General features: G+C 55.4%; 1 protein-coding gene across 1 annotated transcript in view; it reads right to left on the bottom strand.

Annotated features, from left to right (window-relative positions):
• Positions 1 to 5,331: 5,331 nt before the first annotated feature.
• The window catches only part of Ncor2 (nuclear receptor corepressor 2), a 125,663-nt gene continuing 116,820 nt past the window's right edge, over positions 5,332 to 14,174 (bottom strand). The window contains exons 39-47 of the mRNA XM_051162146.1: positions 13,778 to 13,930; positions 13,544 to 13,689; positions 13,120 to 13,313; positions 12,283 to 12,432; positions 11,629 to 11,774; positions 11,034 to 11,087; positions 8,079 to 8,306; positions 7,064 to 7,243; positions 5,332 to 6,626 (exon numbers count right to left, since the gene is read on the bottom strand). Of these exons, the coding sequence (XP_051018103.1) occupies positions 6,445 to 6,626; positions 7,064 to 7,243; positions 8,079 to 8,306; positions 11,034 to 11,087; positions 11,629 to 11,774; positions 12,283 to 12,432; positions 13,120 to 13,313; positions 13,544 to 13,689; positions 13,778 to 13,930 (1,433 nt within the window). The 3' untranslated portion in view covers positions 5,332 to 6,444. The remainder of the gene's footprint in view (positions 6,627 to 7,063; positions 7,244 to 8,078; positions 8,307 to 11,033; positions 11,088 to 11,628; positions 11,775 to 12,282; positions 12,433 to 13,119; positions 13,314 to 13,543; positions 13,690 to 13,777; positions 13,931 to 14,174) is intronic.

Below are 14,174 nucleotides of genomic sequence, written 5' to 3'. Positions count from 1 at the left end.
GGGTCCTCCATAAGTCCACTTAGAGGTGACGATGTCCCTTTGGCCTCAAGTGTCCGGTACCTGGAAACGTGCCCTGTTGCCTCTGTGGTGGCCCAGAGGGAAGGGACATCCTTTGTGGGGCAAACAGAACCCAAATGACTGATAGATTTCCATCTATCTACGTAGCTTACCTGAGGTGCTCCCTGGTTAAAGAGCAGCTTAAGAGATTTGTGAATTATTTTAATAAAACATTCACACATAGCCAGGATGCCCTCGGCTTCTTAGGTGCCCCTAGGATGGGGGATGGAAGCCTACATTTCTTCCCACCATGCATTAGTCTCTGAGGGAGCCTGACATCCTTGCTCCCAGGAGGGGGTGATGGTGAAGGGTGGGACAGGAGCTAGGAAGTCACCAAGTATGCCAGCTTCTGCCTCTCACCCCAAGAGACCCATGTGTGCTAGGCAAGGGCCCCACCACCCATCTATAGTCCCAAGCCACAGCTGGATTCCCATGCTAAGGGCTCTTACCTGTCTGAGAATATAGGGTCCCTGGGCTACCAATTACAATGTAGGGAGCTGCCAGGCTTGGTGGGGCACACCTTTAATCCAAGCACTCGGGAGGCAGAGGCAGGCAGATCTCCGTGAGTTTGAGGACAGCCTGGTCTACAAAGTGAGTCCAAGACAGCCAGGACTACAAGAGAAATCCTGTCCCAAAAAGCCAAAAAACCCCGTGGTGGTGCACACCTTTAAGCCCAGCACTTGGGAGGCAGAGGCAGGTGGATTGCTAGGAGTTCGAGGCTCAGCCTGGTCCACAGGCTACACAGAGAAACCCTGTCTTGAAAAACAAAACTACACTCCCCCCCCAAAAAAAACCCCAAAAACAATGTGGGGAAGCTTGGGAAAGCCCCGTAAGAAAGGAGTGGAACAAAGGTAGGGGGCTTGTAAAATACCACACCCCAAGAATACCCCTTAGCAGTTCATGTGTCCTGTAGTCACCCAGGGGATCTGGAGCTAGGGAGAGGTGCCAGCCCTTGGGGCGCTCCACTTAAAGGTTATACTCCCAGCTGTCCTGCCCTAGGCAGCTTTGTGTTAAATGGCCTTTCACCTGGCCCTCCAGGACCTTGTAGTCTTTCCAGAATGGCACGTGCCCCCCAGGGTGGTGAGACTAACCATCATCGGAAGGTGTCCAATGCCTGTAGGCACCGTTTTGGTTTTGAGATAAGGTTCACTATGTAGCCGTCCTGAAATTTACTCTGTAGACCAGACAGGAGGCCTTGAATTCGGAGATCCACCTACCTCTGCCCCGCAAGGGCTGGGGTTAAAGGTGCATGCCTGGCTTGTGGGTAATGCTGCATTACGCTGCAGAGTGGGTGAAGAATCTGTAGCGAGGCCCAGTCTCACCAGCCCGTCGTGCCCTGGCCCTCTGGACACCTCGCCTTCTCTCTGAGCAACAGAGTAAACCTTGGTCCAGACCCTGGCCCTGTTGGCACCACTTTTTTTCATTTAGTTCATTTTACCCTGTTGTCACAGCACCCCTACAAGGAGAGGAGGGAAAGTGCCCAGGAAGGATGTGGGCTAGGGACGTCACAGCTGGGTCCCCACAGCCTTCTAGAGAATCTATACCAACTGACTGAGGTTCTCTTGTGGCCACCTTAGCCTCATTTGACATGGCCTCAGATGCATAGACTATGCCAAGGATGAGGGATATATGTCCTGCGTGGTCTTCTTCCCTCACGCTCCTGCCAACCTGTACACCTTGTCCACAGCCAGGACAGAGCATTGACACTGAGCAAGGCAGTGCCTCTGCCATCACCACCACCACCATTTTCTAGATGGGCAGGCTGCTGGCGAGACACTCCCCCAGGCTCTACTGACTGCTTAAGGGTCTCTTACCACAATCCTTGCCCTTAGAGCCTCACTGACCACCTTGTAGAGCATCCCATCCCAGGCTTTGGACCAGTCCTCTCTCATCACCCTCTTCACCTTCTCACTAACTCCTTGTCCCTACCGTGGCTTTACAAGTGTCTCTGGCTCGGTCCCACCTCCTCACTTTGCTCGCACAGGCTGTGTTCCCCTCACAGCTTGCCTGTCTCCTGAAGGCTGCCACTCCCAGGAAGTCCTTCTGAATGCCCTGGTCTGTGTGGTCCCTGGGGGACCAGCGCACATCTGTCTGTTCTGTGGGCAGAGCTCTCCTTTGGGGAAAGGGTCAGGCTGTATCTGGCTCAATACAGAGATAGCTCTTTGTATTAAGAGATCCAGAGGATGAGCCAGGCGTGGCAGCACTAGGAAGGCAGAGGCAGGCGGATTGCTACGAGTTCGAGGCCAGCCTGGTCTACAAAATGAGTCTAGGACAGCCAAGGTTACACAGAGAAACCGTGTCTCGAAAAACCCAAAAAAAAAAAAAAAAAAAAAGACACACACACACACAGAGAGAGAGAGAGAGAGAGAGAGAGAGAGAGAGAGAGAGAGAGAGAGAGAGAGAGAGAGAGATATCCAGAGGAAGAACCAGGGAGTTCTTAGGGAATGGTGTACCCCAGCAGGACTTTGCCGTGTGTCCAGGTCGTCTTCTTTGGGAGACAAGGGTGTGAGGAATCATGTGAGCCTCCACAGCCAGAGGACAGAAGAGACATGTGGAGGGCAGAGGCCACCAGCCCTGTTGTCACTCTTCTGTCATGGTCTGAAGGAGACAACAGGGTAGCTCAGACCTGCTCTAGTCTGGTGGCACCGAAGGGTTACCACACAGCAAACTGGTGTGGCAAAGCAACCTGTCTGTCTAGGTGGAGCTGGCTGTGTCCAGGGTGAGGCCCCATACCACCACCTGGCTGCTGGCTTCCGTATTGCAGTCTGAGCCCTGCCAAGGGCTGCCCTGTACAGGCCTGTGTGGTGGCACCCAGGCTTCCCCTGAAGGTTTACAGGATGAACTCAGGGCAGCTTGGGAATCCTTGGAGGATGCAAATGCCTCTCCCCACTCCAGCTCTGATATTCCAGGTGGCTGATACTGGCCACTTGGGGTCTACTGGGGATGTGGTGCTGGGGACAGCAATACATATCTCCACTGGACCGCACCCTTTCCACTCCCTTCGGCCTTCATAGTCAGACCCCTGCCCAGATTCCCAGGTTGCTCCCGGTTACGAAACCCCTGTCCTTCATCAGACCCAGTGGGCCCCACTCACCTGCCAACAGAGGCAAGGTGGCATTCTGGAGCCTTGGGAGTAGCTGTCACAGCATCACCAGGCGTGCAGGCTCGAGGGGGGGGGGGGGGCGGCGGCGGCTGAGGATCAGGGCGAGGAAGACACCTTGGCAGGAGTATGGCTCTGCCAGGAGCTGTGAAGACTCCTCTTTTGGAATGGGTGGCCTCTTAGTGGCCATACTCCAGCCAGCACCATTCCCAGGCTATGACATCAAACTACAGGGCACCCAAACCTGCCACCTGTGGGGGTGGGGTGGGGTGTCAGCCAAGTGAGTTCAGCCCAAGTCAGTAGGGGAAGGGGCAAGCAAAGGTGGCCTCCTCCTTTGGGACCGTTACACAGTGGGAACCATCCGTCCTTGTGCTCAGGAAGTACCCCAGGCCACCAGAACCCAGGTTAGCTGAAGGACATCGCTCTGCTGTCCTTGTAGACCAACCTTCAAACCAGCCGGGTGACAGGTTGGGGACAGCTGTCTGGGGCAAAGCAACCGTCTCGGTGCTAAGGCTGGAAGCCCTCTCGGCTCTGCTATGAGGGAAGTATGGCTGGTTTAAATGTCACCTTGTCACAAAGCAGGTGAGTAGGGAGCCTCACCCGAAGAGCTGTCCTGATGGAGCTGATGTGGGAAGGCACACCTGGACTGTGGGCGACACCTTCAGGCAGCAGCCAGATAACAAGGCTTACCCAGGAAGGAGACCACCGCATTGATGCCACTGCCGACTCCTTGGCTGACAGTCCAACTACGGTTTCTAAGCTTTCACTGTAGAATGGGGACCAGTGTCTCTCCAGAAACCTTCAGGGCTCCCAGGTGCCAGACTGGGAACTACTGAGGCACTGAGCCTGAGGGCCGTCACCCCCTAGTGAGAGACAAGCTGTTCTGGGCCTTCAGGTTCCAGGACTCAGTTCTCAGCACTGTGGGTGGGGTTTGGCTGTTGTTAGTATTGTAAAGCTCAGTCAAGAGGCTGGAGAGATGGCGCAGTGGCTAAGAGCACTGGCTGCTCTTGCAGACAGACAACGCAGCATCCACAGGGTGGTTCACAACCATCTGTAACTACAGTCTGATCTCTGTAGGTACCGGGCATGCATATGGTACACAGATGTACATACAGACCAAACAGTAATATACATAAAGCGTAAATAAAAATAAAACAAATATTTTTATAAAGCTATCTTAATACACTGATATATATTACTATATGAGATATATATATATATATTAAGCCCTCTAGAGCAGCAGTTCTCAACCTGTGGGTCGTGACCCCTTTGAGGTTTGAGCCACCTCTCCATAGGGGTTACATATCAGGTATTTACATTATGATTTGTAAAAGTAGCAAAATTAATTATGAAGTAGCAACGAAAATAATTTTATGGTTGGGGGGTCATCACAACATGAATTTAAAAAGGGCCACAGCAGAAGGAAGGTTGAGAACCAGCGCTCTAGAGAACCCTGACTAAAACAGGCACCAAGGTGACAGCGTGACTATTTTTGAGTTTTTTTAAAGACCAAACCCAAAGAGGTAGGTCTGGTCATTTTGGTCAGGCCAAATAATGTTCACCACTGGCACAATGGGTGGGAACAAGTACAAGAGTTCACAGCAATAGCAAGGGTCACCCAGGACTCCCTCACTGCAGGTGTGACTACTAGGACATTTACCCTCATAGACAAGAACACTAGAGGCCTTGCTATGGGCAAGTCCCTGATTACCCACTGCAAGATGGTAACCTTCACCCTGGAAACACCGTACACTGGCACTGTGGGTGTGAATACCCGCCATCTTCCCCACAAGCAACAATACTACGCCCACTACAGGTATGAATATCTGACACTCACCACAGGTATGAACACCCCATAACTTGACCGCAGGCTCAATTACTCAACCCTCTCCATTTGGTGCAAACACCCCATATCTTCACAGCGGGCGTGAACATACACCATACCATTACTGTGGGCACAGATGCCCACACAGTCATCATGGTGTGAACACCCAGCAGCTTCTCCAGAGGCGTGAGCACCTCGTGGTTACCATGTACCAGGGCCCGCTAACTTCCTCACAGGTGTGAACACCTCTGGATAATGACCAATACCCACTGTGTTCCCCACAGGTGTGAACACCTGGTGTGGTCTCCATGATAAAAGTACCTGGTGGCTTCCTCAGCCCTCTGGTGGCACTCTATTTGGGGTCAACGTTCACTGCTGAGTGGTGACCTGAGGGAATATCCCCTTGGTTTCTGTGGTTACCTGCTACGGTCCTTTGGCCCTGGCTGCCTGCTGCCCAGTGAGAAGCAGAGTGGAAACTTCGTAACTTGAGTATAATTTGCTTTTTAATTGGAACAACATGTGTAAATGACAGAATACTGCCGCCGTGCACAGATGGCGGCCACAGAATACGCATCAAGTCCATTCTGCCCAAGGAAGGGAGAAGGGAGGGCGCAGTGCTATGTGCCGGTGCCCCTGCCCCCCAAGTTCTGTGTACGATGGGGTCACCGCCTTGGCCAGCACACACCTCTGGAACGGTAAGCAGAGACCAAAGCACAGCGGCAGTAACACGGCTGAGTCCTTCCTTGTGTGAAACGTCTGAATTAACTCATTGAAGGTATCAAAAATATACCCTGTAAGCCAACACCATTTACACCTGCCTTCCCTTCCATCAGCGCAGCGACGGCCGGGAACGGTCCAGTTCCTACAAACCTCCGTGACCCAGGCCATGCCTGGCCCCTCATGCACCCACCTGGTTTGATGGGCTCCCAGTCTTGTGGGCTGGGTGGCCTTTGGGGACTGCGATGACAGCACTGGGGCAGGATAAGCTGGGACCGTCTGTCCAGAGCGCGAGCGGGCTGGGGGCAGAGGGAGGGGCAGGGCCGCGAGCTCAGCTTAGACTTTGGTTCCAAATACGTTAAGGGGCGAGGCAGTGGCGTGGAGGTGCCTGGTCATCCTGCGTTGGGTCCCCGCTGCCCCAGATGCACACGTGCAACTGACACATGATCACTGTGCCCCCTCCCGGCCCGCTGTCCTCCCCTCCTGTCCACTCCCCTCTCGAGCACCAGGTAAACATCCCCTGAGTAAGGTCACTGCGCAGGGCCAGCCCGGGATGGGAGTCTTAGTTAAGGCTTTAGACAGGCAGGATGCCAGCTCTGGATGGACAGATGGGTGGACGGACGGATGGACGCGCAGGCAGACTCAGGGGCTCCTTCCTCAGCGGGGGAGTCGGCAGCTGTCTGCTCCATGCTGGGCTGCTTCTGCCTCGTGCAGGGACCTGGCACCACTCCCCCCCATTTTGGGGTCACTCGCTGTCTGAGAGTGTCTCATACTGTGAACACAGCAGTGGTTTGGGCTCCTCATCCCAGGCGTGGTGGGGACCGGCCAGGGGTCCACTGCCTGCCGCGAGGCCAGGTGGGGGCGGGGAGGCCATGACACCCGCCTGTAGCCGCATAATCAGCGGGTTGTAGGGGAATGGCGTGGACCCTGCAGGAGAGATAGGAGCACACTGGAGAGGGTTCTGTAAGCAGTGCAGCCACCTCCGGACTTCTGGGTACCACATAAGAAGTCAGAGCCTGGGCCTCTTGAGCCAGCACCATTCAACTCTTTGTATCTCTGGAAGTTTCTCCAAACTGGCCCTCTCTTTGGCTCTTTGCTGCACAGCCCTAACCCCTTTCGCTTGGACTATGAAGTACCCTTTCCGTTTCTCCCTTTCATCTGTCTTCTACTGCCTTCAGCTTTCCGGTTGAAACCCTACAGTGGTTGAGAGGCATGAAAAGGATGCCAGGCTCCCCTGTGCAGCACCCTCTGGTTCTGTTACTTCCTACACCCCCCTTCCTTGATAGATAGGGACCAGGGATTGCTCTCCCCTGGGTAGCCTGGGTCACCCCATGACTACATCTCTGTCCCTGGCTGACACCCACCTGCAGATGAGGGCCGGTCTTCCCACACACGGTTGGTGAGTGGTGTTCGGCGGTTGCAGTCCCCCTCCGAGTGTACCGAGGAGACGGAAGGTGGTCGGTCTCCGGACGCCAGGCCTGGGGCTGGAGACTTGGCTTTTCGGCTGCTAGGCCTGCCAGAAACCTTGGCTTTCCCACCACCACCTGCAGGGGACAGAGTGGAAAGGGGCTGAGTTACATGGTGTTGACAGGGAGACAGCCACATCAGCACTGAGGAGGGGCAGTGGGGAAGGGGTTTTGGTTTCTGCTTTGGGGAGCCACCTGCCTCCTAGAGCCTCAAGACAGAACTAGTGTGAGGAACCCTGAGCCAGGAGGTCTACAGATGGCAGGAGCCAGCCCCTGACAGGGGGACTAGAGGAACATTTCTGTGAAGGAAGCTCATGACTATGCTCCTAGGTGCCCCCACCAAGACTGTACCCCTCAATGACAAGTGTCAGATCTTGGCTGGATGATAGGCATTGCCCAAGACAGCACCCAGCTGTGCTAGACTGAAGGCCTCTACTGAGAGGCCCAGACCCCTGAGGCTGGCCTAACCCTAAAAGGGCGAGCAGAGTACCTCTTTGCTTTTGTGCCTCTGCCTGGGAATGGCACATGCTAATGGGCACTGGAAAGGTGGGAGCTGGCCTTGTGTTACCTGGCCCTCGAGGGGTCATGCCCACACTAGCCTCTTCCCAGCAGCCCAGGCCACACATGGTAGGGCCTGGCCACTGCCATCCCTGTCCACGCAGCAGGGGAGGTGGGGGCGGGACGTGGGTAGCAGTGTGAGCATGGGAGAAGCGGCGGTGCTAGGGGCAAGGGTGGGGGCGCCCTCTGCAACACGGGGTGTCAGACCAGCTTTGGATTAGCAAACTAGATGTCAAACACGCACAAAAATAAGGTCACAGGCTCCCAAGCTCAAGGGGGGTGGGGTGAGAGGATTAACGACACCGGGGTGGGGAGGGACACAGCCGGGCGGGCGGGCGGGGGCAGGCCTGCAGACCTGGCGAGGTGAGTGCGTGGTCACTCCGTCCGTCAGCAGTGGTTATGGGCATAGCGGCAGCGGGCAGACTGGCACTGGCATTCAGAGGGTTAAAAGCATTGGCGCCGAGTGGCGGGGGCTCTTCCCACTGATCATATTTACCCATGAGTGCCTTTCTAATAATGGCCTCTAGCCCCATGTTGGTGCTGGCGTGTTCTTGCACCGCCTGGCTTCTACAGGTCATAAGGCCTGGGAGAGAGACAGACAGACAGACAGACACATGGGGGTCGGGACCAGGGCCGGAGAGCCAGGGGGGGTCGCGAGAAAGAGGAGGGAGAAAAGAGAGAGAGAGAGAGAGAGAGAGACACAGTGAGCACACATCTGCTAAGCATCGTTCCTCCCTCCCTCCCGCCGCTTTCTGTAGGGTACAGATGGTGTTCCTAACTGTCCCTTGTGGCTCGTGCTGTTCCAGGGAGGGGTTTTGGGGCAGCGAGAGGGTCTCCAGCCCCATTCCTACTCTGCATCCCAATCCCAGCTGAGGCTGTTCATTTAATTTTAACTACAAGTGGGTAGCCTAAGAGGAGGCAGGGGTAAGGAGGCTGTTGGTGGCCAATCAATCAAGCCAGAGCTAGGTGCTAGGGACAGGGACAGGGACATTAGGAGAAGTCCAGCCAGGGTCTTCTGAATTCAAGGAAGGAATGTGGGGAGGGAAGGTGACCAGAGAGGACCCCCTGCTGCCCCTTTTCCTCAAGGGGTTAGAGACCTTAGCTTGCCTGATCTCCCTAAGCTGGGCTTGCTTCCCCTGCCCCATTTCTTCCCACAAGAGCCACGAGAAAGGTACAGAGCTGGGCACGAGGGGTGGGGGTGGGGGTCACAGCCATGCAGTTATGTGCGTGCGAGGACAGGGCTAGGGCAGCGCTAGACAGATGTAGGGCCGCTCCAGCCCTGGCTAGCCTGGCCCCATGACAAGGACAGAGTGGTCAAATCAACAAACTAGCCTCAAGAGATGTTTACAGCCTCCCCTGAGCCACCGTGAAGCCTCTCTATTCGGTGTCCATCCCCATCCCCACATCTCCATTGTGAATTGTGCTTTGGGACTTTTTGCAAATGCCAGGGTGGACCAGGTGTCTCTTTTCAGTGTTTCAGGATGGTTCTAGAACCTCTTGAGGGCTGGAACCTGATTAACAGGCCTTGAAACGCAGCTACTTTAAGAGGCTGAGGCAGGAGCATAGTAAGGCTGAGGCTAGCTCAGTCTACAGAGTGAGCTCAATCCAGTCAGTGCTAGCCTAGGGAGTGCTCAAAGGAAAAAGGAACAAGAAGGCTGGACTGTATGTAGCTCAGGGGCAAGACGCTTGGTGAGTACAAGGGCCTTGTTTCAATCTCAAGGACCAACAAACCTCCTCCAAACCCAGGCAAACAAAAACAGAGCAACAAAACAACTGCCAAACAAGCAAAAAGCCCCAAATTACCACCAACAAAAACACAACAACAAAAATCTCATTTGCAGGAATCCCAGCCTGTGCCACAGGTCAATTTGTGGTACCCCCATGTGCCTCCAGGCTGCCTGAGCCTTGTAAAAACCACAGAGCCAAACATGCCAGCAAGTGTCAAGTGTCAAGTCCCTCATTTGTAAACTAGCCAGGTTTCTGAGGACAGGAGAGACAGTCACTTTCACACTCCTGTTGTGGGGTGACTGCTGGAGGCATAAGCTTGAGGCCGGGGCCAGCTCACAACACCTAGTCACCTTCCCTGGCGCTAAGCAAAAGTCACCAAGGAAAAGCTAAACTTCCAACAGGGGTGAATGCTTAAAAAACAAAACAAAACCTGCCCCAAATAAACAAGCCCCACCCACTCCTCCACGCCCAGAAGAAGGTGGGAGATGGAGGTAACACTGAGAAGGGGACAGAGCTTCCTGATAGAGTGGCACTTCTGGGCCTTGTCCCCAGGGTGCTGAGCAAGACTCTCCTCATTCATCTCTGACAGGCCAGGCCTGGAAACATGCTTTTGTGAACTAACACGTAAGGGGAATGTTTGAGTATGTACATATGTTTGTATGTGTTTACATGAAACAGAGAAGTTAGGTTTTAGCACAAATCACTGTATTACCCCACGAGTTTCTATATATACACACACACCTAGGTCTCGAGCACATATGTCAAGATTTAGAACATTCTAGAAACACGTATTACTGTCTTGATCAAAGTTTTCTTCTGCATGAGGTTCAGCAAAGTCCCCAGTATGTTTCTGGACTTGTGACGCTTCCTGTCTGGATCTCACCCCCATGTTTGCAGGTCCTGTGGTCCTCTGGAAATGCCCCAGGGGTGTATGGACACCTTATTTCCAGGGCCCAAGGCTCTATACACTCAGGTGAGGAAGGTCAGCAACCCTTGTCTATTCCTCTGGCCTGGGATTCGCGTCCCCCACAGATGCCCTGTGCCTCCGTCCCAGTTTAGGTCACTGAGCCTACTTGGTCCCATGCCAGTTTCTTTCACAGGAACAATGCTATTACAACCATGGGGGCCCTGGCCAGGAGCCTGGGGTCCCTCTAGGCCCCCAGGATGTCCTAAGTCCCAAGCACCACACACAGAAAGCCTGAAACTTCTGCTGCCACAAACTGCATGTGAGTTTGACACCTGCTTGCCTCACGTTATGTATCTGCGTTTGATTTAGAAAAGGGCTGGGGCTCCCTGCTGGACTCCCCAAATGGAGATGGTATGAGAGACACACCTACAGCACCCAGAAGCTCTGCACCCTAAGGCTAATCCACCTGGCCCACACTTGGAGACATTCCTGAGCAAATGGGTAGGAATATCCAGGGGACGTATGTACCTAACACCCATAGCACACTTGAGGGACCCCAACCTCAAACATCAGACATTCCTCACACAGGAAGGACTCAAAGCATAGAGGCTGGCCTTCTGTGTCACTCGGGGTTCACTAAGGCCAGGAGGAGGGGTAGACACGCGGGAGGGTTACCTGCTCCGGTGATGGCGGGCATGTTGAAAATTTCCGTCCCAGGCTGGCCAATATCTAGAGTGGGACAACAAGGCAGGTGAGGCCTGAGCTCACGGGTCCTAGGATACCTGCACCCCTTCTTGTCCCCTGTATGGTCTGAGCTTAATGTCTGGGCACAACTAGCAACCTGGGGTGGCTGATCACTAACCAAGGCCTGTGCTACCTGCAAGAGCTTCTATAGTCTAACTGCAGAAGGGAAGAGCCTTGCCTATCTGTCCAAGCCACCCAACCCTGGGGAGAGGACAGTGCAAAGCCCTCACTTGTTGCTTTCCAGTGCTGTTCTCATAAGCATATGGTCCATGTGACCCTGAGCTAAGGGCAAGGGTCCTTGTCCACCCACATCAGCCACGGTGTAAGGCACCGGGTCCGTGGCATACACCCGGAGCAGTGTGCTGTGCTCCCCAGCTTGCAGCACAGACCTATCTGCACAGGTTTTGCTGAGCTCCTACTGCGTGCAGGGTATAAGCTGTAGTGCTACATGCTGCACCAGGCAGCACCCACTAGCAGAATGGCAGGCTCCCTTCCGGTGCCAGCCCAGGCCCTGGCTTCCCCTTACTATATTCTGGCTCGTTCCGGTTGTGGGTGTTGAGTTTCTTATTGATCTCCTGCTTCTTAGACTTCACCATGGCCGAGTTGCTCTCAGTCAGCTTACTGAAGAAGGCTGGCGGCTGGCTGGTGTTGCCTGGAGACTTGGAGCCCACCCTGTAGGGAGTGCGAGACACCAGGGTCGTCAGCGGCCTGGCCTTCCGGGCGCGCTTGCAAGGCATTAGCAACAGGGAGCTGCCCCTTGAGTCACAGTGAGGCGCTAAGGACCAACCATTCCCACCCCAGGGCTGCTGGGGGTCTGTAATTAGCCGTGGCTTTGGGGGTAGCTCGTGAGTTGCCTCAAGATCCTGAACCTCTTATAGCTATATTTGACACAAGAAGCCCCAGGAACTGAGCAGGCGCAGGCAGGTCCCATCATGTCCACATCCACCCCTACCCTGTCTGGTCTAGCTTAGTTCATCCTCAGCAAGAGATCAAACAAGGGACCGCTCAGGCCGAGATCCCAGACGGGACAGGGTGCTGCCACTGAAGGCCCTTGAAGGTGCATCAGCCCACTGAGCGGGGAAGCGGCTAGCAGCCTCCACGCAAGAGGGCTGAGGCCATGGATATACTCGGAACCGCCGCCCCCTCCTCCTCCTCCAAGCAGGGTTTGTGCCATGAGTACCTGGGTTCCCCCTGGTCCCCATCTCGGTACAGGAGTGGGTATGCAGCACTCCGAGAGTGTCCTGGCTCAGTCATGCCCTCCGGTGGAGACACTGGTTCAATGCCATCCTCGCTGCTGCCCAGGCCTGATGTTTTGCTCGGTTCTGGGGACCTAATGGAGATGGCATCCCAGCTGAGGGTGGTGTCCCCTCCACCCAACCCCTGCAATGGGGACACCCTACTGCCCACAGCAGGGTTCTGCATGCTCCCCTGTGAAGGGCCAGATGGCGACACCTGAGGTACAGAGACACCAATACCTTTTTATTTTTGAGTTGAGTTCTTGCTGCGCTGTCGCTTGCCTCAGCCTCCCCAGAGCCCCCTCATCTGAGCTTACAGATTCCACCACACTGGGCTGCCCAGGTGTTTTGACCCATGCTGTGAATCCTGATGAGGTGCCCGTGGCAGAACATCACTGGTTCCCAGAGATGCCGCTGTCTACATCTGTGCTCTTCAAATCAGCCCCTCCCAGACACCTTGCTGCTCCTGAGCCTAGGGCCCTGAACCCCAGGCCCAGCCAGGGTGAATGGGTGTGTGCACAGTATTGGATGGTAACTGACTTCTCTATGCCTCAGTTTCCCCATCTGCTAAATGGGAGTGGGACATCTGACCCCTGGCTGCGGTGGTATATACAGGGTACTCGGTTGGTACCTGGGACCCTTGGGTGTGCCATATTCCAAGACTACACACACGCTGTGTGTTGCTTCTGGGGCCTCCGGGAGCTGTCCCTGAGCCTCGGTTTCCCAGCAGGCAAACACTGTTGGGCCCACCCCCACCCCACTGTCCCCCAGCCAGCATCTACCTTTTGCCCCCTTCACTGTGGGGGGATCCCCGAGCTGGGGTGCCATGGTCGGGGGGTGGGAGGTAGAGGTCACTAGGTGGGCGTCGGAGATCCAGGACAGGGCAGCTGGCTCCAGGAAAGGAGTAGAGAGGAGGAGGAAGGGGACCGCTGAGCTGCTGCGGGTGGTGGCGCGTGTAGTCCTGTGTGATGACCTCCTGTGGGGAGGGAGCAGTTTGGGGGCTATCCTTCTAGAACCTTCCGAAGAGGGTAGGGCAGAACCGTGACCTGGCTCTTGGTCCCCTGGGTGAGTGTCCCCATGTGGGCCTTATGGTGATGGCCTGGGTGTGGTGGCCAGTGTATACTAGCATCTGTCTGACTCTGGGATGTGACCCTCACGCAGATCCACCCGCTCTCCCAATAGCAGAGGCCAGAGATGGGTACTTACACTGATGTGCTGAGCCAAGGTGACCACCCGCTGGTGCCCTTTGATGCCTGGGGCAGTCTGGAGGAGAGGGCTGGAGGAGGGTTGGCTCTCAGGCAGTGGCCGCAGATGTGGAAGGTGGGCAGCCTCCCCACTGAGCTTCATGGGGCCTGAGGACACAGCAGAGTTTGTCAGGGGCTGGGGACAGCTTGGGAGCCGTGCCTCAGTTTTCCCAGCCGCTACTCTCCCGGGTGTCACCTGGCTGCTTGTGCCGCAGCTCCCCCTCCAAGTGACTCTTCTCTAGGTCTTCCAGAGGTTTGGAAAGTCCCTTGTCGTGGGTCAAGCTGGGTGAGCTCACGGGGCTGATGGGTTCCACCCCCTCTGGGCTGTAGCCAGCTCCACTGTGGTAACCTGTAACAGGTGGGCGGGGGTCGGAATGTGGTGTGGGGCTCGGGTCTGAGGAAGGCTTGGAAAGGGTCATAAATGATTATTGGCCTGGGGTGGCCAGAGACGAGGTGGGGGTGGGGGTATGTGTGCTCCATATGCTAGGCCACACCGATGGACACACCCGAAGGACTGTGTGGCTTGGGCAGCGGAGGCTAGGGTGTGGGAGAATAGACTGGCAAGTGGTGGTAGAGAAATGGGAGGGCGAGAG

Source organism: Acomys russatus, chromosome 19 (assembly GCF_903995435.1).
Source record: "Acomys russatus chromosome 19, mAcoRus1.1, whole genome shotgun sequence".
Classification (NCBI taxonomy): Eukaryota; Metazoa; Chordata; class Mammalia; order Rodentia; family Muridae; genus Acomys; species Acomys russatus.
The sequence above is the reverse complement of the archived record's forward strand: the minus strand, read 5'-3'. Positions and strand labels throughout refer to the sequence as shown.